Raw genomic sequence first — 27,563 nt, forward strand, 5'->3', positions numbered from 1 at the left:
TCTAGGGGCTGCCCGTTTCCATACCAGGGGTGCAATGAGAGACCCCCCTCAGCCAGGCTGGTTAGGCCTTGGAGGGAGCTGCTGGGGATGCTGGTGGAGGGGGCACCCCCAGGAAGCCACCTGGTGCCTGAGGGAATATGAGTTAAGGACACACAAGACACCTGCCCCATCCCCGCACATCTCATAAGCCGTGAACCACCAGGCCCTGATCAAACTGCAATGGCTTCCACACATAGTCACAGCAGGTCAGAGGTGGGAAAGCTTGCACTGCACTAGACAGGCAGGGAAGCTCAGGCCCAGAAAAGGAAAGAGCTGGGCCAGATCACTGGAACAGACGGCCAGTGATGCACAGGCAAGAGGCTCAGGGCAGGGCCCTCTGGTCCTGAGGCCGACTGGAGGGCAAGGGGGTCCAGAAAAGAGAGGGACCCAGTGTCCAGTGAGGTACATCCAAGCGGGACCTCCGACCCCTGACCATAGGGTCTCTAGTCCAGGGCGCTCCTGAGGATGTGCTGATCTATGGAGGGTGGTACCCCCAACCCGGCCTCTGAAGTCCTCTTAGGAAAGCCATCAACTACGGCTGCCTCTGGTTGGTCCATGAGTTATCCAGTTTCCCCATCAGACTTTGGTTCCTGGAGATGGGGACCATGGCCTCCCACGATGTCAAGCTCATTCTCAAAAACTACTTTATTTTCTCAACCAGCAATGGGGCCTACAAGGAGCCCAGCACCAGCTCAGCCATAGGAATCCAGGGATGGTCCAGACAAGATCCCTGCTCTGCAGGAGACAGACCCATAAACAGATCATTGAGTTCCCTGGTGTAAGTGTGAAGGTAGGAATACAGTCCAGGAGCATAGCAAAGGGACACTTAAACCAGTGAGAGCTGGCAGGAAGAGTCCAGGATGGCTTCCTAGAGGTGGTGATGCCCAGTGTAATGTATTCTTTACATCTGAATAGAAGGTACCAAAATACAGAAGATGCTGCTGGTTGCTTGACCCAAACTTCATTCCCAGCCTCCTCCTTTTGTAGTTGTCTCTATACTGGAGGCTAAAAATGCTAAATTCTTGCTGTCCCCAGGTCCCTTGCAGTTATAATCTCAAAGTAATAGCTAACACTTACTGAACACTTACTCTGTGCCAGGTACCGTTCTACAGGTTTTACATGTATTACCTCACTTAATCCCCAAAACAATCCTAAGACATAGGTTATTAACATCATCTCCATTTCACAAATGAGAAAACTGAGGCTAGAGATGGTTAGTGACTTCCCAAGGTGATTTACCTGGGAGGTGATGGAGCTGGGATCCAGACTTTGTTCATCTGGTCCCAGAGCCCATGCTCTTGACCACCATGCTCTACCGCCCTGTGATGAATATGAATATGGATATGATGCCTGGAACTAAGGCAACCTTCTTGTGGTGAAGAGAATTACAGAGACATGAGCTCAGACATCATCGAGCTGCAGATCTGATGTCAGCAACCGTTCTCTGAATGTCTAGTTATGTAAAAAATAAATAAACCTGCATTTGTTTTAACCACTGTAGTCCAGTTTTCAGTTACTTGCAGCTCAGCACAGTCCTAACTGATACCCTGGGGGATAACATAAGGGGTCACTTTCCTGACTGAGGGAAGGCCATAAGCAAAGTCATGGTAACTGCTTGGAAGAATCTCCAAGCAGGTGTTGCTAGAGCATAAGGCACAGGGCAGGGACTGGGAGACCAGTGGTCCCGGCACTGAGTAGTTTTCCAGGAAGTGGTACTTTCAGCGCTGTCCCAGGCAAACTGGGATGGTCAGTCACCCTAACAGGGAGGGGCAAGAGATGTGGCTAGAGAGTGAGAAAGGCCCTTCCTGGAAGGACTTGTAGCCATGGTAGAGGGCTGTTGGGACTTTATTCTGAGGGCAATAGGGAACCGTAGAGTGGTTTTAGATAGAGAAGTGACCTCTGTGGTCAGATGTACACACTAAAGCATTCATCTGACAGCTATATGGAGGGTGATTTGGAGCAGGCAAGAATGGAGGCAGGGAGGCCAGTTAGGAGGCTGCTGCAATGTTCTAGGCCAGAATTAATGGGGCCCCAACCATCAAGCTGCAGATGGAAAGGAGAGGTAGGTTCAGTAATTCAGTAAAAATTCAGTAATTATTTAAGAGACATATGTATAGTGTTGGACAGCAGCATCCCCCCCCACCCCCGGTGCCAAATCTATATAACTTTTGGGAATGTGATTGGATTATCAAAGCTACTTTTTATTAGCTAATAAATGGTAAAACATAAGCCACAGTTCTGTCTGTTCAGCAATAGTGTAAAATTCTCAGATTCAGGGACAAGATCCACTGTCATATACAAGGGTCAATGCCTATCTGTGGTAGACAAAATAATAGCCCTCCAAAGATGTCCATGCCATAGATCCCAGAACATATGAATGCATTACCTTATGTGGCAAAAGGGATTTCGCAGATGTGATTAATTTAAGGATCCTGGGATGGGGTGATTAGCCTGGATTATCCAGGCGGGCTCTGTGGAATCACAAGAGTCCTTATAAGAGGGATTAGTCACAAGGAGATATGAGGACAGAAGCAGGGGGTCAGAGTCAGAGGGAGATCTGAAGATGCGATGCTGCTGACTTTGTAGATGGAGGGAGGGGCCACAAGCCAAGGAATGCAGGCAGCCTCTAGACGCTGGAAAAGGCAAGGGAAAGGATTCTCCCCTAGAGTCTCCAGAAGGAACCAGCCCTGCTTTAGCCCAGTGACACCGATTGTGGACTTCTGACCTCCAGAGCTGTAAAAAAGTACACTTTTATGTTTTCAGCACTGTATTTGTGGTAATTTGTTAAAGCAGCAATAGGAGATAAATACACCATCACTCCTCCCTTCTGGCAAAATCTAAAGTACGAGGTGGGGAGTGTAAGAGGGAGGCAAAGGAGGGGTCAGGAAGGACTCCCTGGGATCTGGCTGGGATGAGAGCAAGGATCTGTAGACTTTGTCCAAGAGGTCACAAACCAGTGGTTGGGAGCCAGGGAGAGTGGGCACTTAGGCAGTGACCCTCCACCTCCACCTTTTGCCTCGGCAGGAGTTCCCCTGGCCTGGGGGCCTGAGAGCCCTCATGCCAGTGACCCACTAGAGTGCCATTGTGTGTCTAATGCAGGCGCCGTGGCTAGTGTGTACTGAGCACTTGGTAATCTGTGTGCCAGGTACCATCCAAGGGCTTTATATACTCAATCTCATTTAATAATCCTGGCAACCCTGATTATTATCCCCCTTTGCAGATGAGGAACCTGAGACTCAGAGGGGTTTAAAAACTCACCCAATAACAATCTGATACCTATCTCTGAGTTCTTTTAGAGGAACTAAGGCCCCCACCCAGGTAGAGGATGGTAACTTCAGGCTGAGCCCAAGCACGTGGACCGCACACTGGTCAGAGCCAGAAGGCTTATGTTGGAGATTCCTGGAACACCACCCTGTCACCTGACCACCAACCAATCAGAGGAAGGTTACACACCTTAGAGCCCTCCCCGCAAATTTTGCCTATAAAAACTCTTCCCAAAAATCTTTGGAGAGTTCAGGCTTTTTGAGCATGAGCTGCCCATTCTCCTTGCTTGGCCCTGCAATAAACCTTTCTCTGCTCAAAAACAAAACAAAACAAAAAGAAACCCTCACCCAAGATTGCACAGCTAGTAATGGGGCACCAGGGCTTAAACCCAGGTAGTCTGACTCCAGAGCCTGTGTGACTAACAACCATGTTATTCTGCCATTAATCCCGAAATCTCAAGGCCCGCCTCACACACTGATTCCTCGAGTGGCCCTGCCAGGAAAGGGTGGAGGCTGCACGTGTGCTGACAAGCTTGAGCGGAGCTGGCAATGAGCCCACGTAGACAGAAACCTAAGAGGAGAATTGTTGCTCAAAGACGTTCACAAAGGCTTTTACCCACTGTATCAGCTACTTCCAGCGTAATTAATAATGTTGAGTAGAAACAGTCAGCTCTACCCACCACCAGAGCCTCCCATCAAGCCTCTTAGATAGCCTCAACCACCAGAGGGCAGACAGCAGAAGCAAGAAAAAATACAATCCTGCAGCCTGTGGACCAAAAACCACAGTTACAGAAAGATAGAGAAGATGAAAAGGCAGAGGGCTATGTACCAGATGAAGGAACAAGAAAAAACCCCAGAAAAACAACCAAATGAAGTGGAGATAGGCAACCTTCCAGAAAAAGAATTCAGAATAATGATAGTGAAGATGATCCAGGACCTCGGAATAAGAATGGAGGCAAAGATTGAGAAGATGCAAGAAATGATTAACAAAGACCTAGAAGAATTAAAGAACAAACAAACAGAGATGACCAATACAATAACTGAAATGAAAACTACACTAGAAGGAATCAATAGCAGAATAACTGAGGCAGAAGAACGGATAAGTGACCTGGAAGACAGAATGGTGGAATTCACTGCTGCGGAACACATTAAAGAAAAAAGAATGAAAAGAAATGAAGACAGCCTAAGAGACCTCTGGGACAACATTAAACGCAACAACATTCGCATTATAGGGGTCCCAGGAGGAGAAGAGAGAGAGAAAGGGCCAGAGAAAATATTTGAAGAGATTATAGTCGAAAACTTCCCTAACATGGGAAAGGAAATAGCCACCCAAATCCAGGAAGCGCAGAGAGTCCCATACAGGATAAACCCAAGGAGAAACACGCCGAGACACATAGTAATCAAAATGGAAAAAATTAAAGACAAAGAAAAATTATTGAAAGCAGCAAGGCAAAAACGACAAATAACATACAAGGGAACTCCCATAAGGTTAACAGCTGATTTCTCAGCAGAAACTCTACAAGCCAGAAGGGAGTGGCATGATATACTTAAAGTGATGAAAGGGAAGAACCTACAACCAAGATTACTCTACCCGGCAAGGATCTCATTTAGATTTGATGGAGAAATCAAAAGCTTTACAGACAAGCAAAAGCTAAGAGAATTCAGCACCACCAAACCAGCTCTACAACAAATGCTAAAGGAACTTCTCTAAGTGGGAAACACAAGAGAAGAAAAGGACCTACAAAAGCAAACCCAAAACAATTAAGAAAATGGTCATAGGAACATACATATCGATAATTACCTTAAACGTGAATGGATTAAATGCTCCAACCAAAAGACACAGGCTTGCTGAATGGATACAAAAACAAGACCCATATATATGCTGTCTACAAGAGACCCACTTTAGACCTAGGGACACATACAGACTGAAAGTGAGGGGATGGAAAAAGATATTCCATGCAAATGGAAATCAAAAGAAAGCTGGAGTAGCTATACTCATATCAGATAAAATAGACTTTAAAGTAAAGAATGTTACAAGAGACAAAGAAGGACACTACATAATGATCAAGGGATCAATCCAAGAAGAAGATATAACAATTATAAATATATATGCACCCAACATAGGAGCACCTCAATACATAAGGCAACTGCTAACAGCCATAAAAGAGGAAATTGACAGTAACACAATAATAGTGGGGGACTTTAACACCTCACTTACACCAATGGACAGATCATCCAAAATGAAAATAAATAAGGAAACAGAAGCTTTAAATGACACAATAGACCAGATAGATTTAATTGATATTTATAGGACATTCCATCCAAAAACAGCAGATTACACGTTCTTCTCAAGTGCGCACGGAACATTCTTCAGGATAGATCACATCTTGGGTCACAAATCAAGCCTCAGTAAATCTAAGAAAACTGAAATCATATCAAGCATCTTTTCTGACCACAATGCTATGGGATTAGAAATGAATTACAGGGAAAAAAACGTAAAAAAGACAAACACATGGAGGCTAAACAATACGTTACTAAATGACCAAGAGATCACTGAAGAAATCAAAGAAGAAATCAAAAAATACCTAGAGACAAATGACAATGAAAACACGACAACCCAAAACCTATGGGATGCAGCAAAAGCAGTTCTAAGAGGGAAGTTTATAGCTATACAAGCCTACCTAAAGAAACAAGAAAAATCTCAAGTAAACAATCTAACCTTACACCTAAAGAAACTAGAGAAAGAAGAACAAACAAAACCCAAAGTTAGCAGAAGGAAAGAAATCATAAAGATCAGAGCAGAAATAAATGAAATAGAAACAAAGAAAACAATAGCAAAGATCAATAAAACTAAAAGCTGGTTCTTTGAGAAGATAAACAAAATTGATAAGCCATTAGCCAGACTCATCAAGAAAAAGAGGGAGAGGACTCAAATCAATAAAATCAGAAATGAAAAAGGAGAAGTTACAACAGACGCTGCAGAAATACAAAGCATCCTAAGAGACTACTACAAGCAACTCTATGCCAATAAAATGGACAACCTGGAAGAAATGGACAAATTCTTAGAAAGGTATAACCTTCCAAGACTGAACCAGGAAGAAACAGAAAATACGAACAGGCCAATCACAAGCAATGAAATTGAAACTGTGATTAAAAATCTTCCAACAAACAAAAGTCCAGGACCAGATGGCTTCACAGGTGAATTCTATCAAACATTTAGAGAAGAGCTAACACCCATCCTTCTCAAACTCTTCCAAAAAATTGCAGAGGAAGGAACACTCCCAAACTCCTTCTATGAGGCCACCATCACCCTGATACCAAAACCAGACAAAGACACTACAAAGAAAGAAAATTACAGACCGATATCACTGATGAATATAGATGCAAAAATCCTCAACAAAATACTAGCAAACAGAATCCAACAACACATTAAAAGGATCATACACCACGATCAAGTGGGATTTATCCCAGGGATGCAAGGATTCTTCAATATACGCAAATCAATGTGATACACCATATTAACAAATTGAAGAAGAAAAACCATATGATCATCTCAATAGATGCAGAAAAAGCTTTTGACAAAATTCAACACCCATTTCTGATAAAAACTCTCCAGAAAGTGGGCATAGAGGGAACCTACCTCAACATAATAAAGGCCATATATGACAAACCCACAGCAAACATCATTCTCAATGGTGAAAAACTGAAAGCATTTCCTCTAAGATCAGGAACAACACAAGGATGTCCACTCTCACCACTATTATTCAACATAGTTCTGGAAGTCCTAGCCACGGCAATCAGAGAAGAAAAAGAAATAAAAGGAATACAAATTGGAAAAGAAGAAGTAAAACTGTCACTGTTTGCGGATGACATGATATTATACATAGAGAATCCTAAAACTGCCACCAGAAAACTGCTAGAGCTAATTAATGAATATGGTAAAGTTGCAGGATACAAAATTAATGCACAGAAATCTCTTGCATTCCTATACACTAATGATGAAAAATCTGAAAGAGAAATTATGGAAACACTCCCATTTACCATTGCAACAAAAAGAATAAAATACCTAGGAATAAACCTACCTAGGGAGACAAAAGGCCTGTATGCAGAAAACTGTAAGACACTGATGAAAGAAATTAAAGATGATACCAACAGATGGAGAGATATACCATGTTCTTGGATTGGAAGAATCAACATTGTGAAAATGAGTATACTACCCAAAGCAATCTACAGATTCAATGCAATCCCTATCAAATTACCAATGGCATTTTTTACAGAACTAGACCAAATCATCTTAAAATTTGTATGGAGACACAAAAGACCCCGAATAGCCAAAGCAGTCTTGAGGGGAAAAAATGGAGCTGGAGGAATCAGACTCCCTGACTTCAGACTCTACTACAAAGCTACAGTAATCAAGACAATATGGTACTGGCACAAAAACAGAAACATAGATCAATGGAACAAGATAGAAAGCCCAGCGATAAACCCACGCACCTATGGTCAACTAATCTATGACAAAGGAGGCAAAGATATACAATGGAGAAAAGACAGTCTCTTCAATAAGTGGTGCTGGGAAAACTGGACAGCTACATGTAAAAGAATGAAATTAGAATACTCCCTAACACCATACACAAAAATAAACTCAAAATGGATTCAAGACCTAAAAAAAAAAAAAAAAAAAAATTATGTTGAGTAAAAACCAACCACAAATGCTCAGCGGCATCCAACGACAAGTATTTATTGCTCACACGCCTGGAGTCAGTTGGGGTCAGTTAGGTGGCCCTGCTGATTTTGGCTGGAATCACTCATATGTCTAGGGGTCAAGTCTGGGTCTGGCTGGGGCAGCTCAGCTCCACAGGGCTCTCATCCTCCTCCCAGGAGGCCACCGCAAAGTTACATAACAAAAGGCGTGGATACAGGGAGGGGTGAAGGATCAGAGCCATCCTGGCAATCTCCCACACCCTCCGTTATCTTGGACACAAATTAATAGCATAAACTATGGCAGGGCAGAAGGGAAGGCGGTCACTATGCTGGAGCTCTGAACTCTGCCAGTGATAGGCAATGACAGCAGCTGAGTCACTTAACCTCTCAGAGCCTCAGTTTTCTCATCGGTAAAATGGGCACCTCCCCTCCATCCCTCCCTCCCTCCCTTTGGGAGCCAACAAAATAAGAGAGGCTTGCGATCGGAGGCATCATTACTACTACTGACCTCACACCTGGACCCCTGTTAGGAAATCCTCCCTCTCCCTTTTATTCCTTGGGAGAGGGAGCTCCATTCCCAGCAGGCCGTGGGGGTCAGTCCTCTGAAGCTCACTCTCATCAGGTGGGGGGCACCTATCTGCAAAGCTTCACAAGGTGATGGGCTGGGGAGCAGGTAATGGCAGAGAATAAACACAGAGCATCTTCCCAAAGCACTGATTTCCTATGAAGATTGTGTGGGAAGAAAAAAATGCACATTAAAATAAACCCAGCTGTGCTATGAAATAAGCTGCAAGATTCAGATCAAGCTTTCAAGATGAAGAATGAGACTCCGGAGACATTTTGCTCTCGTGGTGACTGTTGCATGCTAGACCCCACATCATTAATCTACTGAAAACCGGAGGCTGCAAACCAAATCCATTTTGTAAATAAAGCTTTATTGGAAAACAGCTATGCCTATCGGGCTACTTTTGCACTGTAACAGCAGGGTTGAGTAGTTGCAACAGAGACCGTATGGCCCACAATCCTAAAATATTTATTATCTGGTCCTTTACAGAAACAGTTTGCCAACCCCTGGGAATCTCCTAGGATTCTTTGATGGAAAAGTTTGAAGAATTCTGTGCTATTCTGATAGCTGAGGCCTACAGGTCTAAGGCTTGAAGAGTGAACATTTTATTGCACATTTATGATTCTCAGTGTTTTAAGTGAATAAAACGTTGCTTAATTCTAACAACAATCCTAAGAGATAGATGGGATTGTTATTGTTGCATTTGGTAGGTGAAGAAATTGAGTTAAAGAGATGAAACTTGTTCTAGCCCAGGTCATCTCAAATTTTAATGTGCAGAAGAATCACCTAGGTATCTTGTTAAACTGCAGATGCTGAATCAGTAGGCCTGGGTGGGAGAGTCTGCATTTCTTTTATATTTATATATACACACACATATATATATTTGGCTGCCCCGGGTCTTAGTTGCAGCATACGGGATCTTCGTTGAGGCATGCGGGCTCTTAGTTGTGGCATGTGGGATCTAGTTCCCTGACCAGGGATGAAACCCGGGGCCCCTGCATTGGGAGCGCGGAGTCTCAACAACTGGACCACCAGGGAAGTCCTGAGTCGGCATTTCTTTTTTTTTTTTTAAGATTTTTTTGAAGTGAACCGTTTTTAAAGTCTTTATTGAATTTGTTACAGTATTGCTTCTGTTTTATGTTTTTTGGTCGCAAGTCATGTGGGATCTTAGCTCCCCAACCAGGGATCAAACCCACAGCCCCTGCATTGGAAGGCGAAGTCTTAGCCACTGGACCTCCAGGGAAGTCCCCCCGAGTCTCCATTTCTAACCAGATCCTAAGCTATGCTGGTCCAGACCACTCTGTGAGTAGCGACAATCCAGACCAGAGTCACTACCGGGAGGCACAGGGGTGCAAACCCAAGCCTCTAACCACTGAGCATATGGCTTCTCAGAGGAACCCTTGTGAATGGGTCATACGTCCCGTGAGAAATTCGCATCTGCATCTCCCTGTTCCCGCTGAGACCTCAAAGACCCAGCCGAGGCTAGAACTTAACAGATTGCCTTGTTGTCCCACAACAGATCAATGGGGGACTGAGCCCCATGGGGGAAGTGGGCTGTAAAACCCACTCTCTCTCCCAGCCTCCATTCCCCCTCCAGAAGCCTCCATTGTTAATTGGTGCTGTCCCTCCCCCGCACCTCCATCAGGAGCCTGGAGCCCAGATCCAGAGGTGGGACTTGTGCTCCAGGCCTGGCCAATCCACCCTAGCAGTCCCTCCTCCACCACAACAATCGGTTCAGGGGTGGGCATGTGACCTGAGGCAGATCCAATCAGAGAGAGTTGCAGGACTTCTGCGGGAACTACCAGGAAGCTCTCGCTCATTCCCTGATGTGTTTGAGGATGAGGGATGCGAGGCTAGAACAGCAAAATGGGGGAAAGAGGAAGAGGGGGTGGTTTTGCGCTCCAGGGTACATTCGGCAACGTGTAGGGACATTTCTGGTTGTCACAACCAGAAATGGAGGGAAGGGACTGCTGGCATCTAGTGGGTGGGGGCCAGGATTGCTGCTAAATATCCTACAGTGCACAGGACGGCTCTCATAACAAAGAACCATCACCCAAGAGGTCAATAGTGCCATGGTTGAGAAACCCTGGGTCAGAGATTCTGTAGCCCTCTTGTCCCCATAGGACAACCTGGAACTTCTACAGGCCACTTGATGGAGCCTGAGAGTGGACTCTCACAGTGGAAAGCAGAGCCAAAAGCTGGAGAGAAGCCGAGTCCTAGGGACATCACCAGAGCCCTGGATCCAGCTGTGCCTGAAGTAAGCCCTGCTCCTGGACTTTTCCATCTTGTGTCCCAGTGAATGACTCTTTGGCTTAAGCCTGTTTGATGAAGTTTTCTGTCACTTTCAAACCCTCCCAGCAACGTGGTGAAATAGGCCAGGCATATGTCCCTCTCACTGTTTCATTCATGGGCAGCCCCAGGCCAGAGGACCTGTGTGACTTGCCCAGGATCACATGGCAAGCCCATGGCATGCACAAAACTGGTATTTGTCCAGTGACCTCATACAGGGAAAACCTTATTTTATAGTAAAACAAACACAGATACATGGAACAGAATGGCATGGTCACATTAATTCAAGATAAAATAGGAAACTTTAGAAATAGTTTGTTGTTGTAGTGACTGCTACAGATTATAAACAAGAGCCCAAACTGTTAAAGGAGTTAGGGAATGCAGTTGGGACTAGAACCCAGATATTCTGACGTCTAGGGCAACGGGGTTCTGTACCCCAGCCTCCTTCACCTTCCTCATGATCCGTGGGAGATTACAAAATTTTCTCACGCCCATTTTCTCACCCATACAATGATCCTGCAATCAGGCCTGGATTGTTATCTAAGAAACCCGGGCCCAGGAGAGAAGTGACTTGTCCCTCCAAGCTATAATGCTCAGATCTGATTCAGTGAGGGCTTGAACTCAGATCTTAACAGATGGAGTCCACTTTCTGCTCTGCTTTCCTAGCTGGGCAAAAGGTAGAATCTGTGGTCACAGAGCAGGACTGTCTCACCAGAGCCTGGCCTGCCTGGCACCATGCTCAAACCACAAGCAATAAGAGTGAAGGTTTAAGGCAGAGCAAGAACATCCATCAGGAACCCTTGCTCATTTTCTCCACCCTTCCCCCACCCCCTCCAAAAACAAGGGGTTTATTGCAGTGCTAGGAGGACATTTGGAAGGCCATCTTCAGCGGCATCAAGTAAAGGGGCTTGGAAATCAGACCAACCTATGTTGGAATCCCCATTCTGCTGCTTAGAAGCTATGTGATCTTGGGCAAGTCACTTTACCTCTCTGAACCTCAGCTTCCTTGCTTGAAATATGGGACCCTTTTGCAAGGTTTTGTAAGGCTTAGATTAGGTAAGACATGTGAGTGCATCTGATGTATATGTTTGGTGAGTGTCAGCCTCCCTTTCTAAGAAGTTCCTGCTCTGAGCCCACTTGGCAGATGAAGTTACTGGAGAAGTACAAACTGTTGTCGTCTTAGGAGGAGATGATAGATACATCTTGATCCATCCCAACAAAGCCCTCCTCGGCCAGCACTCCCTCCTCCCCGTTGCTGGGACTGCCAAACCCTACCTGTGTGGGTCTGTTTTGTGCTTCTCCTGGGTAAGCATGTTCATGTTTTTCAAATCCTCACCACATTGTTGCAAAACAGACCGGGCACATGTTTCTCCACCTGGTTCACAGAAGGGCAGGCCACAGGCCTAGAGACTTCCACGGCTTGTCCAAGGTCACACAGCAAGCCATAACATGGCCTAGAACAGGCTTCCTCAACCTCGGCACCACTGATGTTCAGGGTGGGATAATTCCTTGCTGTGACGGGCTGCCCGGGGCCTCATAGGATGTTTAACAGCATCTCTAGACTCTCCCCACTACATACCAGTAATACCCCATCCCCAGCCAAAAATGTCTCTGGACATTGCCAAATGTCCCCTTGGTAGGCAATACCAGCTCCATTGAGAACCACTGGCCTAGAATGCTGTTTGCTCAGCACGCCAACCTAATCTTTTCTATGAAAACACAACTCCAAGGACCAACAACAATATTTTTCTTCTTCCCCTAACACATAACATAATCTCTTAAAAGCAGATAGAACCCATATTTCAATATCCACCTTTGGCATTTTTTCAAACTAGTGCCAGGGTGACAGGTGGGGGAAATGGAAAAAAATATGTGGACACAGGCCATTTTTCCATTGGGCTTTGAGAAAATCCCCATCTTGCATATTCCTAGTGTATCTCTGGCCGATAAGCTCACTCATAAAACCAGGGCCTTAGCCAGGGCCACACATACCGGGCTTCTACAGACACACCATGATCAGGGCCCTACCGCTGTCTACGTTGGTGGCTGGAGGTAAGTCCTGTCATCCAGAGGCACTTTTTCAGCCTCCTGGTGGGACTGGGGATGGGACCTCCCTGTACCCACTGGACTCAGTCCTGTGGTTGTAAGAAAGCTGGAGTGAAGTTCCAAATAAGTGGAGCAAAGGGCAGGACTCTACAACCTGTGGGGATCCTTCCAGAACAGGGATTCTCTATTTGGGATTTGGGAATTCAGCAAGTGTAGGTTACATCGTTTGGGTCATTGCTTCCTGGGCTCACAACCCTTTCTCTTTTTACAGCTCTCAGCTGTGGGCTCCCCACTTACCTGCCCAACCTGCCCAGCGTGGTTGGAGGTGAAGATGTGAGAGCCAACAGCTGTCCCTGGCAGGGGAGTCCCCCCACCCCTCCACTTCTGCCCCCCTGCCCTTACCTACCTCACATCACCCCTTTGCCCTCCACCACGGGGTCTACTGCACTGGCAAAGATGAGGATTGGTGGGGACTCAGAGGGCAGGATGGGAAAATTCGCCAATAAAAGGTACATTTCTGTGCCCTTGGTCAACCTTGGGGGGTGGAGGGAGAGGTGCCTTCTCCAGCCTCGATAAAGACCTGCCCTACCCCACAACCCATACACACAAATTCACAAATACAGTCTTGCTCTGTTAACCAATCAGATGCTTGCTTACACATGTACTGTTATCCTATGAACCATTCATCACCCCCTATGCAAACATTCCTTGCTTTAAGGAACCAACCAGTGCAAATTAATTCTTTTTTATTTTTTATTTTTTTTATTTTTGGCTGCGTTGGGTCTCATTGCTGTGCACGGGCTTTCTCTAGTGGCGAGCAGGGACTACTCTTCATTGCGGTGCACAGGCTTCTCCTTGCAGTGGCGGAGCATGGGCTCTAGGCTCGTGGGCTCAGTAGTTGCAGCTCACGGGCTCAGTAGTTGTGGCTCGCAGGCTCTAGAGTGCAGGCTCAGTAGTTGTGGTGCACAGGCTTGGTTGCTCCACAGCAGGTGGGATCTTTCCGGACCAGGGCTTGAACCCGTGTGCCCTGCACTGGCAGGCAGATTCTTAACCAGTGCGCCACCAGGGAAGTCCCGCAAATTAATTCTTAACTACAGGCAAGTAGATGTTACCAATGAAAGTAAATGCTTCCTGACCTTAAAATAATCCTAGTGATATGGAGACTAAAAATTCTGGTTGGGGCACGGGCACAAATGACCAGGACCTGTTAGTGGTAGGACTCCCGAAGAAAATACGTGAGGCTTACACTGACATAAATAAATATGGTAAAATCTCTCTAATCTGACATGATTGGGACTGAGTAATTGAAAGGTTGGTTATAGCGAAATTATTAGAAACCACACATACATTTTTTAAACATTTTATTTTAATTTAAAACTTGTAAATATATATTTGTTCACCAGTCCGTCTTGTGTAAACCACCCCCCACAACACATCATCTATAATTCCATTTCTTTAGAGTAGAGCAATGACTGTGAGACATTCAAGAAGCCATCGGAATGAGCTCTCCCAGATTTTTATGACCTATTTTCTCAGTTTTTCAGTTTTCTCGTCGATGCCTAATTTCACAGCAATTTTTTTAAAGTCAGGGTTATCTGGTCTCTTCCAAGCATTTAACTTAGTTTCCAAATAAATCACAACTCACTTTTTGAACTCATGTTTCATCGGTTACATGTTTAATCAATTTACATAATTACAATACAAGCACAACTGGCATACACAGGTTTGGGAACAAAAAGGTTGAATTGGGGTGAGTGCGAGCGGTGAGTGTTCAGGGCGCCCCATACAGCCATCAGTATGTTTCATGGAGGGAATGGCAACATCCGTTCATCTTCCCCTCAATTAAGAGAGCTTCAATCATAGATGGTGACTGATAGTTCGCAATTTATACACTTGGCTCTGTGTATTTTGCCAATTCTTTTGGCACTTCTCTCACACTCCCATAATATATTTTTTCTGGGAAGTTGGAAGAGGGATCCTATACCTCGCCCTTAAGCAGAGGTCAGTCACCCTTGTGCTGAGAACCAATCAGTGCTGCCTACCAAAATATTTCCTCATCCTCTGGACCCATTGACACTGCTGGTGAAAACGCATCCTTGCCTTGGGAACCGATTAATGTTGGTCTTGGAAGTGTCTCTCTACACTTCCTGCTTCTGCTTCCCTGGGAGATTTTTTTATTGGGGTTGGTGGGCAGGTCAAGCAGGGTGGGGACAAGGGTGAGGCAAGCAAGGCACTCACTTTGGGGGCAAAATCTAAGGGGGGCACCACAAAACTCAGTAGTAACCAAAATGAATATTATAATGCAATATTTTTAAAAAATCAAACTTTTTCATAACGAACAAAATAAATTTTAAACAAATATAATTTGCTCTGAGTTGCCTGAGAGGTCTCTTTTGTTCCACACTCACCCCAAGATTATGATCCTAGATCATAACCCACCAGACACTCGAAAATAAAGTGCTAGGTGATTCAAAATTAAAGTAGGATGTGTAAAGTTTCCAGACAGATTGTGGAGCCAGACGATCCCTGCTCTACCACATAGTAGCTGTATGAGTGGAGCAACTCAATTTACCTTTCTCGGTGGGTAATATTAAAAATGTATAACAGCCCTTATGGCGTGGACCACATTGTACAAATTTCTATCGGTTGCCTTAGTTTACTCATCTGTAAAACGGGAATAATAATAGTGCCTCATGGGATTGCTGTGATTATGATGTGAGCTGATTCACACTCTGAGCTCAGAACAGTGTCTAGTATACAGTAAGTGTTCAAATTATTAGACATTTAAAGTGTTAGCTATTGTAATTGTTAATCATCCCAAGAGCCCCGGACAGGCATTATGGCATTATGATCCCCATTTTCTAGACAAGGTAACTGGGGCTCAGAAAAGTTACATAATTGCCCAAAGTCAACCCCGTTAGCCTGGGGGAAAGTGGAGATTCAAATTTGGTTCAACCTTTGCTCTTTTGCCCACACTTAGCTACCCACAAATTATATGTTTCCATATTATTTCGAATTTTCACATCTGTAGGATGGTTTCAGCCTATTTTCAGATTTTTGGGGTGGGGACATCCTTTTAGGTATCTTTTTTAATTTTATCTAATTTTAAGCATTGTTTAAAAAGCCAGTTCATCTAAGGCCTCTTAATGTCAAGCAAACAAGAAAATACCACGTAGATAATCAGAAATGAGGATGTTTGGAGAAAAGCAGGCATCGTTCCTGCTTTTCCTCCATGGGAACCCTGGTCAGAGCACACAATGCTCTGCTGTCACCTCCCTCCTCTCTGCTTGGCCTTGGCAAGGACTTGAAAGGAAGGGGAAGGAGATGGGACAGCTTTGGCAGAGAACCAAGAAGTGCCAAATGCAACCGCCTTAAAGTTTCAACCCACACCTCTTAAACTATCAAATCTAAATAGAAACACGTTTTTGTTTAAAAAAAAATGAGGGACTACCCTGGTGGTGCAGTGGCTAAGAATCCACCTGCCAATGCAGGGGACACGGGTTCGATCCCTGGTCCGGGAAGATCCCATATGTTGCAGAGCAACTAAGCCTACGTGCCACAACTACTGAGCCCACATGCTGCAACTACTGAAGCCTGCGCACCTAGAGCCCATGGTCCGCAACAAGAGAAGCCACTGCAATGAGAAGCCCATGCACCGCAATGAAGAGTAGCCCCCACTTGCCGAAACTAGAGAAAGCCCGGGCGCAGCAACTAAGACCCAATGCAGCTAAAAATAAATTAAATAAAATACATTTTTTAAAAATACAAAAATATTTTTTAAAAGTTGAGCTGTAGGGTAAGGTACACTTATGTGTTTTCATATTCCTATGAGTGGGTTTAGTCTTAGGGAAAAACTAGAGCAACAGGTGACAAGTTCTGCAGGAAAGACCAGACCCTTGCCTGGTGAGTCTACTTTCATTCATTCACTCACTCATCCATTCATTCATTCATTTGCTGATTCACTCACTTGTTCAATTTATTAAAGACCCACCATGAGACATGTACTGTTCTAGGCATCTGGAATACGGCAGTGGGAAAAAAATTCACAGAGCTTATATTAAAGTGGGAGAGTGAGACAATAAACAATTGAATGGGTAAATTCATAACGTCAGGTGATGATAGATACTATGATGACGAATAAAGCAGGACCAGAGGAAAAGAGACGTGTGTGTTCATATGTGTGCATACGTGTGTAAGGATGTACGTGTGCACATGAGTGTGCATACTCTGTTTTAGATAAGGTCACAGAAGGCCTCACAGAGAAGAAAACCTTGAGCACAGACCTGTAGGAAGTGAAGGAGAAAGCTATGCTAATACATAAGAGAAGAATAGCCCAGGCAGAAGGAACAGCAAGTGCAAAGGCCCTGAGGCAGAAGTGGGCTTGATGTATTTCCAGAACCTCGTGGAGGTCAGTGTGGCTGGAGCAGAAGGGAGTGGGAGCCTATAAGGTCAGGGAGGTCATGTAGAGACTTGTAGAGCCTTGTTCAGTTTGGGGTTTTACACTGTGTAATAGGGGGAGCCACTGGCTGTTCGAGCAGAGAAGAGATATAATCATGCTTACATTTTAAAAGGATCATTCTGGCTGCTGTGCTGAGAAATGGGGTGAGGGAGGGGCCAAGGTGAGAGCAGGGAGAATACATAGGAAGCTACAATAATAATCCAGGTGAGAGTTAAAGATGGTTGGGACCAGCAGTTGAGGCGGCAAGAGGGATGCGTTCTGTCCACATATTCTGGAAGTAGAGCTGGCGGGATTTGCTGGTAGATTAGAATGAGGCATCTGAGAGAAAGAGAAGCATCAAATTCACTGCCAAGTGTTTTGGCCTGAGCAGCAGGTACAGTGGGGTTGCCATTTACCAAGATGGGAAAGCACAGACTTGGGGGGGTGGAAATCAAAATTTTGGTTTACACATATTAAAGTGGAGGAATATGTCCTAAAGAAATAGCTCCCAAGAAGGGAGAAACCCCAACAAGTCATGTTGCCGAAAGATGTTCAAAACAATTACTTTTTATTTATTTTATTTTTGGCTACGTTGGGTCTTTGCTGCACGCGGGCTTTCTCTAGTTGCGGCGAGCGGGGGGCTACTCTCCCTCGCGGTGCGCGGGCTTCTCATTGTCGTGGCTTCTCTTGTTGCGGAGCACGGGCTCTAGGCGCGCGGGCTTCAGTAGTTGTGGCACACAGGCTCAGTAGTTGTGGCTCACGGGCTTAGTTGCTCCGCGGCATGTGGGATCTTCCCGGACCAGGGTTCGAACCCATGCCGCCTGCGTTGGCAGGCGGATTCTTAACCACTGCGCCACCAGGGAAGCCCAACAATTACTTCTTAATAGTGTCTTTATTTAAATTTTTGACATTTTGTTCATCAGAGATTTTTTGTGCTAATTTTCTACAGATTATTAAAATGTTATTTATCCTGATTACTGAGTTTCTTGGTGCCCCCTTAGATTTTGCACCTGAGGTGAGTGCCTTGCTCAACTTACCCTGGCCCTGCTCTCAGGGCTGGGAAGCTGCAGAGCAGAGGAGCCTGGTCCTTTCAGTGACCAGAGCACCTGCACTTCTTCCCAGGTCTCCCTGCAGTACAGCTCCAATGGCCAGTGGCGCCACACCTGCGGAGGGTCTCTGATAGACCAAAACTGGGTCCTGACAGCTGCCCACTACATCAGGTAAATGCTCTTCCCCAGTCTCCCAGCCCACTCATCCCACTGGGCAGTGCTCATCTCTCAGAGTTGGAGCCCAGATGGCCTGAACCACCCTGTACAAAGGAGCCTTGCACATAACCACTTCCTCAGCCGAGAAACAAGTTCTCATCAATCTGTAGTTCAGTCTGTTGGTCAGTTGATGGGCCCCTACATGACGTGGATTAAGTATCCCTTGCGGGGCGCTGAGGGGGACTATGGAAAGGGAGGAGGCCCATTTCCTGTCCTCTTGGGGGAACTAGGTGTGGCCTCCACATCTGGAACTGGGTTCCCTTGAGCAACTTGAACAACTACTCCAAGCCTCAATACCATCACCTGCTAACAATCAGGTAACGGAATTTAGTGTGGATTAAATGTGATGACGCATTAAAGGGGCTGGCTCTTAGTAAGTGCTCAATAAAAGTGAACTAGCACCATTATAAAGGCCCACAAGGGACAGGAAAGGCTCTGTGACATTCGTTGTTCACCTGTCCTCTTCCCTCCCTACATCCTCTGCTTATCTCACACCGGCTGGTGCTCACTGGAGTTGCCGCTGGGCCAATGTGATGCTCTCATAGCCAAGAGAGGTCCCTTCTCCTCACCTGATTTACAAGTTCTATGAGGCGGGCGAGGGGAAATAATAGAGGCCTGGGCATCAGGAGTCCTGGTTCTAGCTCTGAATTGTCACTAACGAGCTGCAAGACTCTGGACCATTTACTCCTCCTTGAGTCTCAGGTTCCCCATCTAAAAACGGGAGGTGAGGAGTTAAACTAAAAGATGCCCTTGAGGGTAAATGACTGCTGTTATCTCTGTATCCATCTCACTTCCCCCATAGTAACACAGAGTTTATATTATTATAAGTTTTATTTTATATCATAGTTTATAGTTGGTATAATATAGTTGTAATTACTGTTTGGTTATAGTTATTATAACTAACCGATTGCCCAAAGGGAAGAAAAAGTCCCAGCGCCAACTAAGAGCTCTTGGAGCAGGCACTGACTTGGGCCCATCCCAGCACTGCCCAGAGCCAGGCCTCCAGACAGTGCATTGATTGGGGTGTCCCTGCCCATAGGGGCCCAGAGAGAGCAAAGGACAGCCCAGAGCTTACCTTCCCCGCTCGGCCCCCTCTCTCCCAGTTCCTCCAGGACCTACCGCGTGGTGCTGTGCCGGCACTGCCTCGCCACCCATGAGCCCGGCTCGCTGGTCGTCAAGGTCTCCAAGCTTGTGGTGCAAGAGGAATGGAACTCCAACCAGCTCTCCAAAGGGTGTGTTCTGTCTGGGTGCGCTGGGGGGTGGGTTGGCAGGGGTGCAGAGCGGGGGTGGGGCGTCTCCCAGAAGGCAGTGGGTGCAACCCTGCCCCATCCTTTGCTCCTTCTGTAGGGACGGTGGAGGAGCTCTCGGCCCCAAAGATGCCTGGGCTGGGGTGTGACTAGGGGAGGGAGAGGCAAAGACTGCCAGAGCGACCTGGCTCTCCTGCCAGTTAAGCCTGCAGCTCCCCCGTCCACCGCAGGCACTCACTGACCCTGTATTTATTCTGTGCCAAGTCCTGGGGACACAGGGATAGGTCTGCAGGCCCCACTATGAGTGGAGTCTATGAGTAGAGTAGGACACAGTCCCTCCGCTGTCCCCTACTCTGTGCCCCCTCCCAACAGGCCTTTGACATTTTTCAAGGATTCCCTGACACTCTGCTGGGACAGCCTGGGGTAACACACACAGGAAGCTGGCAAGGGGTGCAGAGCTCTGCAAAGCCCCCCAGTGATTGTTCCCCCACCTGCAGGGAGATGGCAACTCCGCTTCCCCCACCTCCTCGTAGACAAGCACATACCATCCTATGTTCACCCGCCATGTCCCACACGCCGTGCTGGGTGCTGGACGCACAGAGATGCGCAGGTCACCACGCCAGCTCTCAAGGAGCCCATGGCCAGAAGTGTGGCTGGGAGGCAGTGCGGGGTGGTGGTTAGGGGTCGAGCTTCTGGAGCCTAGAGGCTTAGATACGAATACTGACCGCGTGGCCCAGCACGAGTCCCTTAGCCTTTCTGTGCCTCAGTTTCCTCTTTGGTAAAATAAGGACAGTAATAGTGTCTACCTCTAGGGTTGTTGTGAGGATTAAATGAGATAATGTATGTAAAGCACTTAGAAAAAGACCTGGCACATGATAGAAACCATATGTGTGGGCTATTAGCAGTAGTAGTACAATAATGGTGCAATAAAGAGGTGTAAGCGCTGGGATCTACGTCTGAGCCATCAAAGTAGAGGGGAGTGGTCCCAGCAAGTGGAAAAAAGGAGGGAGAGGAAGAAGAGGACGGGAAGGTTCTCTGCCCGTCAGAAAACTGGCGGAATCAACCCCTCCCTCCCGCCCGGTCCACTCTCAAGGTGCATTAGAGATTAATTCACGTCTAATTCCCCTTCTAGCCAGAAGTTTGCAAGGGCTGGGCGATGCCTGATTCACCCCTGAATCTCCACCCCCTATCCCAGGGAGCGAGCACATGTAGGGGCAGGGAATATTTGCTGGAACATCAGACTTCTTTCATCATCACTAATCCTGAGATCCAGGTGGTGTTAAACAAAATTCAGAGCCATGGGTTCACTCACGCCTTCATTCCACAGGTATCTGTTGAGCACCTACTACATGCCAGGCCCTGTTCTAGGCACCAGGAAACAACAGTGAGTGAAACACACAAGGCTCCCAGTCCTGAGGGGTTTAGGGGACCGCCTAAACCCGAGCATCTCATTGCAGCTCAGGGGACTCCCCCTTTCTGATCACACAAGCAAGCATAGGCACTCCAGTGACCAGCAGAGACTGTGCCCAGCCAGCCAGGTCTTCCACTAGGACGGGCAGGAGTGGTGGGGGTGGCCAACCCTCCAGAACCTCACAGTCCGGGCTGCCTTCCCAGTGAGCTCTCTTCCACCCCCAGGAGTTAGTTTGCACAGTCAATCACACCAACGAACACTTAGTGCTTTCCTTGTGCCAGGCACTGTGCTAGGTGTTTCCTGAGTGTTATCATATTTATTCCTCACAACAGCCCCAGGCGGGAGGTACTGTTATTATCCCCAACTCACAGGTGAGGAAACCATGACCTAGGAAGTGAAGGAACTTGCCTGAAGTTACAGATCCAGAAAGTAGCATTAAATCAGGTGTGATGTGCCCAGCAGAGGCCTGATCTGAGCACATCTTCAACACACTCTCATCATCATTGTCACCATGATTGTCGTCATTGGCCCCACTTTCTGGGGACAGAAAGTTATCTTCCCTTTTCCTGCTTCCCCATCATCATCCCGAAGCCCAGAGGTATCCATCATCCTCTCCCAATCCCCAAGAGCAGATCTGCAGTTCCAGAAGGGACTTTAGAAAGAAGAACCCCAGCCATCTCTTCAAATCTGCATAATTTATCCACATGCAAGGCCTCTTCTGCAGCCCAAGATGCCACTCTTGAATGGCTGCCCAGAAAGTTCACTCTGCCAAATCTTCCAGAAGACTCCGCATCATAGCCCTGGGGAGAGGAGGAGGACACCCTGTGGCCAAACACCCTGTGATCCTTCATCCAGGCAGCCTGCTGTGGTCCAGCACCAATGATGGTGCACAAAGGACGCGGGGTGTCCGTGAGTCATGAGTCAGTCTCTGCCCCCAAAGGGACTTGTCAACTAGATGAAATACACACAGACAAGACGCTGGAAAGCCGTAAAATGACACAGAATGGGTCCAGGGAAGCCTTAAGAGATGGGGAGGAGATGGGTGGGCAGAGAGTGGAGAAGGGCCTTTTCACATACACGTGGACTCTCTACGTGGCCTGGGCTTCTTCACGGCACGGAGGTTAGGATCCAAGAACAGGAATCCTGAAGGACCAGACAGAAGCTGCATTTCCTCATGCCCTAGTCTCAGAAGTCACATGGTGTCACTTCCTCTATATCACAGGCCCCCACCCCTCAACCAGAGGGAAGAAACCCAGACCCCTCCTCTCAAAGGACAGAGTGTCAACATCACATTGCAACAAGCACCAGTGGGATGGCAGATCTCATTGTAGCCATCGTGGAAAATGTAATCTGCCAATCACTAAAGGTTTCCTAGACAAGGACATGAGACTGATGGATAAATCTGGCAGCAGAACTCAAGGTGGAAGGGAGAGTAAAGAATAAAGGCAAAAAGGCCTTTCAGCCTGAACATCTACCGTTTCCTAAACCAAACACAGGAAGCATACGGCTGGGACAGACATTACCAAGCAGTCATGGGTTTATTTCCTTGCTGACCCTGGACAGAGCCTCAGAATCCTTGTCAACACAGCGTGCCAGGCAGCCACAACTAATCCATCACAGTGGACATTGCAAGACAAACCTATTTGCCCTCCCTGTTCTCTACAGTCCCCTCAAAGGCCTTAGGGGAATTTAGGGCTCCAAGCTCCACCAGGGACAAAATGCAATCCTGGGGTTTAACCACAGCTGCTCCCCAATCCCTCGTAGCCCCAACAGAAAGACGATTCATCATCAGGCTGGCCGAGGAGGGGGTTCAATGGTCCCCGCTGGGGCTAGAATCAGAAATATAATTGGGGCAGGACCAGTCAACCCTCTCTTTTTTTTTTTTTTTTTTTTAATTTTATTTATTTATTTATTTTTGGCTGTGTTGGGTCTTCGTTTCTGTGCGAGGGCTTTCTCTAGTTGCGGCAAGCGGGGGCCACTCTTCATCGCGGTGCGCGGGCCTCTCACTATCGCGGCCTCTCTTGTTGCGGAGCACAGGCTCCAGATGCGCAGGCTCAGTAATTGTGGCTCATGGGCCCAGCTGCTCCGCGGCATGTGGGATCTTCCCAGACCAGGGCTTGAACACGTGTCCCCTGCATTGGCAGGCAGATTCTCAACCACTGCGCCACCAGGGAAGCCCCCAACCCTCTCTTTATGCTCTGCCTCTTTACCAACCCAGGAACGACATTGCCCTGCTCAGACTGGTCAACCCCATCGCCCTGACTGACAAGATCCAGCTAGGCTGCCTACCGCCCGCTGGCGCCATTCTACCCAACAACTGCATCTGCTATGTCACGGGCTGGGGAAGGCTGCAGAGTAAGTGGGTGCCGGGAACCCCAAGGATCCCAAGGGAGGGAAGGGAGGCGATGTCACCCCTGTCCAGTCAGGGGCTCTCTCCCCACTCATCATCCAGGGAGTCTGGAAAAAATGGCTGCTGCCTTGGAGAAACAGGATAGCGTAGATGGATAAGAATTCAGACTGCCTGGGTTCAAATCCAGCTCCTCCATTTACTTGCTATGTGACCTTTGGCACATTACTTAATTAGCTTTTCCACGCTGAAGTTTCCTCATCTGTAAAATGGAGATAATAACAGCACCTGTATCACAGAGTTGTCAATAATCCATGGGAAGCACTTAGCCCAGCGCCTGGCACATAGTAGGTGTTGTGTGTTAATTGTTGTCACTGTCGCTATGACAGAATGAGGGTTATATTGACTACATGACTTCTGGCACAGAAGTCCCTTTTTTTTTTCTCCCCCTTTTTTGGCCATGCCACGTGGCATGTGGGATGTGGGATCTTACTTCCCCAGCCAGGGATCGAACCCATGCTCCCTGCAGTGGAAGTGCAGAGTCCTAACCACTGGACCACCAGGGAAGTCCCCAGAAGTCCCTTTTTATGGCCCAAAGCCAGAGTCCAAAATAGCATTCACTCTGTGACCTCAGGATTCCAGAGCTCCACAAAGGTCCCTGGGGCCCTCATCAGACTCTCTGCTCCCCATCTCAAAACTCATCTGTCCCACGTGCCACCTGACCTTGCTGCTCAGACCCTGGCTACATGTGGGTCTCCTTTTGACATAAGCCCTAAGGGTCTGAAATCCAATGACAGTAGGCCACCAAGAAGGAACAGAGGACCTGCCCTCCCCTTGTAAAATCACCAGAGGTTTGGAAAACTCTAGGAAGGCTCATGCAGATAAGTGGGTTTTTTTTTTCATAATGACATATATCTGTAAGTGACACGTTTTTTACAGAGGTACATCAACACACATACACTCCAATTAGTATCACCCTCTTGCCTGGCTTATCTGCAAAAACATGGATACGTGGAAACTCAGCAGAAGTAAGAAGTGGGAAATGTATCTCGTGCTTATTGAGATACAAGCACAACCACTGGTTCATATATCAGAAAACACCCAGGCAGAAAGTATTTCACTGGAGGCAGCAAGAGCCAGGGAAGGGTCCAAATGCTTGGCTTTATTCCCAGCTCTGTTGGTCACTAGCTGTTTAAACTTAGCTTCAGTTTTCTCATCTGTAAAATGGAAATACAGTTGGCAAAGATTAAAAGAGATGACAAAAGAGATGTGAAAATGCTTATACACGTGCAAAATATAATACAGGTTAGACTAGAGTTAATTAGAATGGTCTTGGGAAAGCTGCTTAACTTCTCTTGGCTTCAATGTCCCATCTGTCCCAATGTCCAAAATAGGAATAAATACTTACTGTGAGGATTAGCTTAGTATCTTGAACGGCCTAATAAAATGCAAGTGAAGAATATTATTAGTCTTTGACATGAGTAGCAGTGATGATAGTAATGAAAGTGATGGTGGCAGTGTCATTGGGAGCCATTAGGAAAGCTCTACCTTCAACGCATTCAAGTATTTTTCCCAAGCTGGGTCTCCAAATGCCAGCAGGCTCACTGTCATATTTAAGGTAAGTGGTAGAAACCATGGAGCCAGCACAGCAAAATGGAGAGTTTGTTATAAGGATTTAAGAGACTCAGCCAAGGCCCGAGACAGCCAGGCTTCAGGAACAGGAGAGAATCAGGGGCTGAAAGACTATGAGGAACTCAGGAAACCCTCTCTCAGAATTTCTTTTCTTCGTGGATCTACTTCATCCTTCTCTCCCTAGAAGAAAATGGCAGCCACTACCAACAGCTCCCAGGTTTATATCCTCTCTGGCTGGGATTTCTTAGTCCCACCCCCAAATTCCCAGGAGAAGGAGCTTATTGGCTTAGCTGGGGTCAGGTGTTCACCCCTGAACCAATCAGCAGTGGCCAGAACACTACCCAATCAACTGTGAGGATACGGTATGGGCAAACATGGCTGCTCCCATGGCAACCCTATGGATGGAGGGAAGTAAGAGGGACCAGAAAGAAAGGGGCTGGGCATCCACTACTTGCTTTTTCTCAGGAGTCCCTTTGTCCCTGTAACACCTTCTCTCTTGTCTCATGCAGCCAGCGGAGCTCTTCCTGACGTCCTGCAGCAGGGCGAGCTGCTGGCTGTGGACTCTGCCACGTGCTCCCAACCTGGTTGGTGGGGCAGCACTGTGAAGACCAGTATGATCTGTGCTGGGGGTGATGGTGTGATCTCCAGCTGCAACGTGAGTGCAGGAAGTCAGGTGACCCCCACATACACACCGACAAAATGAGGCTGAGGATGGGGAGAGTCTCTCAGGGTCCTAGACTCCATCCTCCCACCTGCGGGCAAAAGCACTGGGAAACAGCTTCATACATTTGAACCCTGACCTTTGTCCTTGCAGTCTCCAGAAAAGATGTTTTGAGATTCTCCTTGTAGTAGTGTCCACCCTCTCACTGCTGGGAAGTCCTTCCTTGGGTCTCATTGAGGTCTCTCATTACTGTCATCTCTCTTATTCTTTCCTCTGTGTAGTAAGGGAGCCAAGGGGACATATTTGCTGGGTTAGGACCTTTCTAAGGTGATTTCAAGTTTATCTAATCCCATTCATGACCCAACTTATCCCTTCATGGTAGCTGCCACAGAGCCTTTCTGATACAGTGTCTTAACCAAAAAGACTTGCTATGTGGTGGACTTTGAAGCAGAGTGGGGACAGAGTGGGAAGGAGCTTCACGTGTCCTTCAGATCACACTGGGCCCCTACACTCTCTGCCCAGGCAGACGGGCCCCCAGGAAACTCCGTCAACGGGAGGAAATGGCCGGTGGTGATTGAGCGTGTGGCATTCTAACTCTGGGACACGTCTCAGCTCCTTCACTTACTGCTTGCACAGCCTCAGTCTGAGGGCTTCTGTTTTCCTTTTTGATGAAATGGGGATACTGCAACACTTACCTCACAGGTTTTGGTAAAGATTAAATGAGATAAGGCCTATAAAGTGCTTAGCACCATTCCAGGCACACAGAAAGAATAAATGCTAGTTCCTGTTGGTATTATGGTGCCATCTTGAGCTATGACCGCAAGGGCTGGCCTCCGAGAACATGGCAACCCACCGTGGAACAATATAAATGCACTGCCAACATGTAAAACACGGGGCTCTGAAGGGTAGCCCCTTCCCCTCCCATCGCCCCACCCAAGCTCAAAGGCCCCTCCTGACAGAACTCTGGCCTTCTCCGGGGGGACTCCGGCGGACCACTGAACTGCCAGGCGGCTAATGGCCAGTGGCAAGTGCACGGCGTGGTCAGCTTCGGGTCCTCCCTCAGTTGCAACTACTACCACAAGCCCTCCGTCTTCACACGGTTCTCCAACTACATTGACTGGATCAATTCAGTAAGAACCGGACCAGCCCTGTGCCCCCCAGGCCCTGCCCTGGCCCTGGCCGCATGAGGGCCATGCCCACCTGAGTTCTGAGGACCCCCTCCCTCCTCTTGAGAGCTAGGAGGCTGCAGACCTGGGCAACCCCTGCAGGATCCCCCATAGGCCCCAAAATTTCTGTGTGAGTTGAGTGAAAAGGCACATAGAGGGTGGTCTTGTCCAAAGAGGTTGAAAATAAAGGTTACTCCTCCAGCATTAATAGCAGGTTCCCTAGGATTCATGGGGTGTTTTGTTTTTGCTTATCTACGTGTAGGCCCAGACCCCACTGTCCAATGCTATATTTATCTGCAAAGCCCAAAACCCGGTCGTTTGAGATCCCCACAGCCTTAATTATTGGAAATTAGTCATTCTAAAGGGTCCCCCAGCTGTTCTGTAGGGTGACCAATCATCTCAGTTTGCGCTGGACTGGGAAGTTTCCTGGGATGCAGGACTTTCTGTTTTAGACCAAGGCAGTCCAGGTAAATGGGGCTGAGCTGATCCCACT

At 47.1% G+C, this 27,563-nt stretch overlaps 1 protein-coding gene across 1 annotated transcript; it reads left to right on the top strand.

The window, feature by feature from the left end:
- The first annotated feature begins 12,869 nt into the window (after positions 1–12,869).
- Positions 12,870–27,091, top strand: LOC137760511 (chymotrypsin-like elastase family member 2A). Its single transcript, XM_068537501.1, has 7 exons — positions 12,870–12,909; positions 13,175–13,260; positions 18,461–18,561; positions 19,710–19,838; positions 23,483–23,623; positions 25,757–25,898; positions 26,864–27,091. The coding sequence occupies exons 1-7, from the start codon at positions 12,870–12,872 to the stop codon at positions 27,089–27,091; spliced, it is 867 nt and encodes a 288-aa protein (XP_068393602.1).
- The last annotated feature ends 472 nt before the right edge of the window (positions 27,092–27,563 follow it).

This window comes from Eschrichtius robustus, chromosome 3, assembly GCF_028021215.1.
Source record: "Eschrichtius robustus isolate mEscRob2 chromosome 3, mEscRob2.pri, whole genome shotgun sequence".
In the NCBI taxonomy this organism is placed as follows: Eukaryota; Metazoa; Chordata; class Mammalia; order Artiodactyla; family Eschrichtiidae; genus Eschrichtius; species Eschrichtius robustus.

Coding starts and splice junctions, on each gene's coding strand:
- LOC137760511 (XM_068537501.1), top strand. CDS start 12,870: ATGATCAGGGCCCTACCGCTGTCTACGTTGGTGGCTGGAG. Junction 23,624..25,756: donor TGGGGAAGGCTGCAGAGTAA/GTGGGTGCCGGG, acceptor TCATGCAGCCAG/CGGAGCTCTTCCTGACGTCC. Junction 25,899..26,863: donor GTGTGATCTCCAGCTGCAAC/GTGAGTGCAGGA, acceptor CCCTCCTGACAG/AACTCTGGCCTTCTCCGGGG.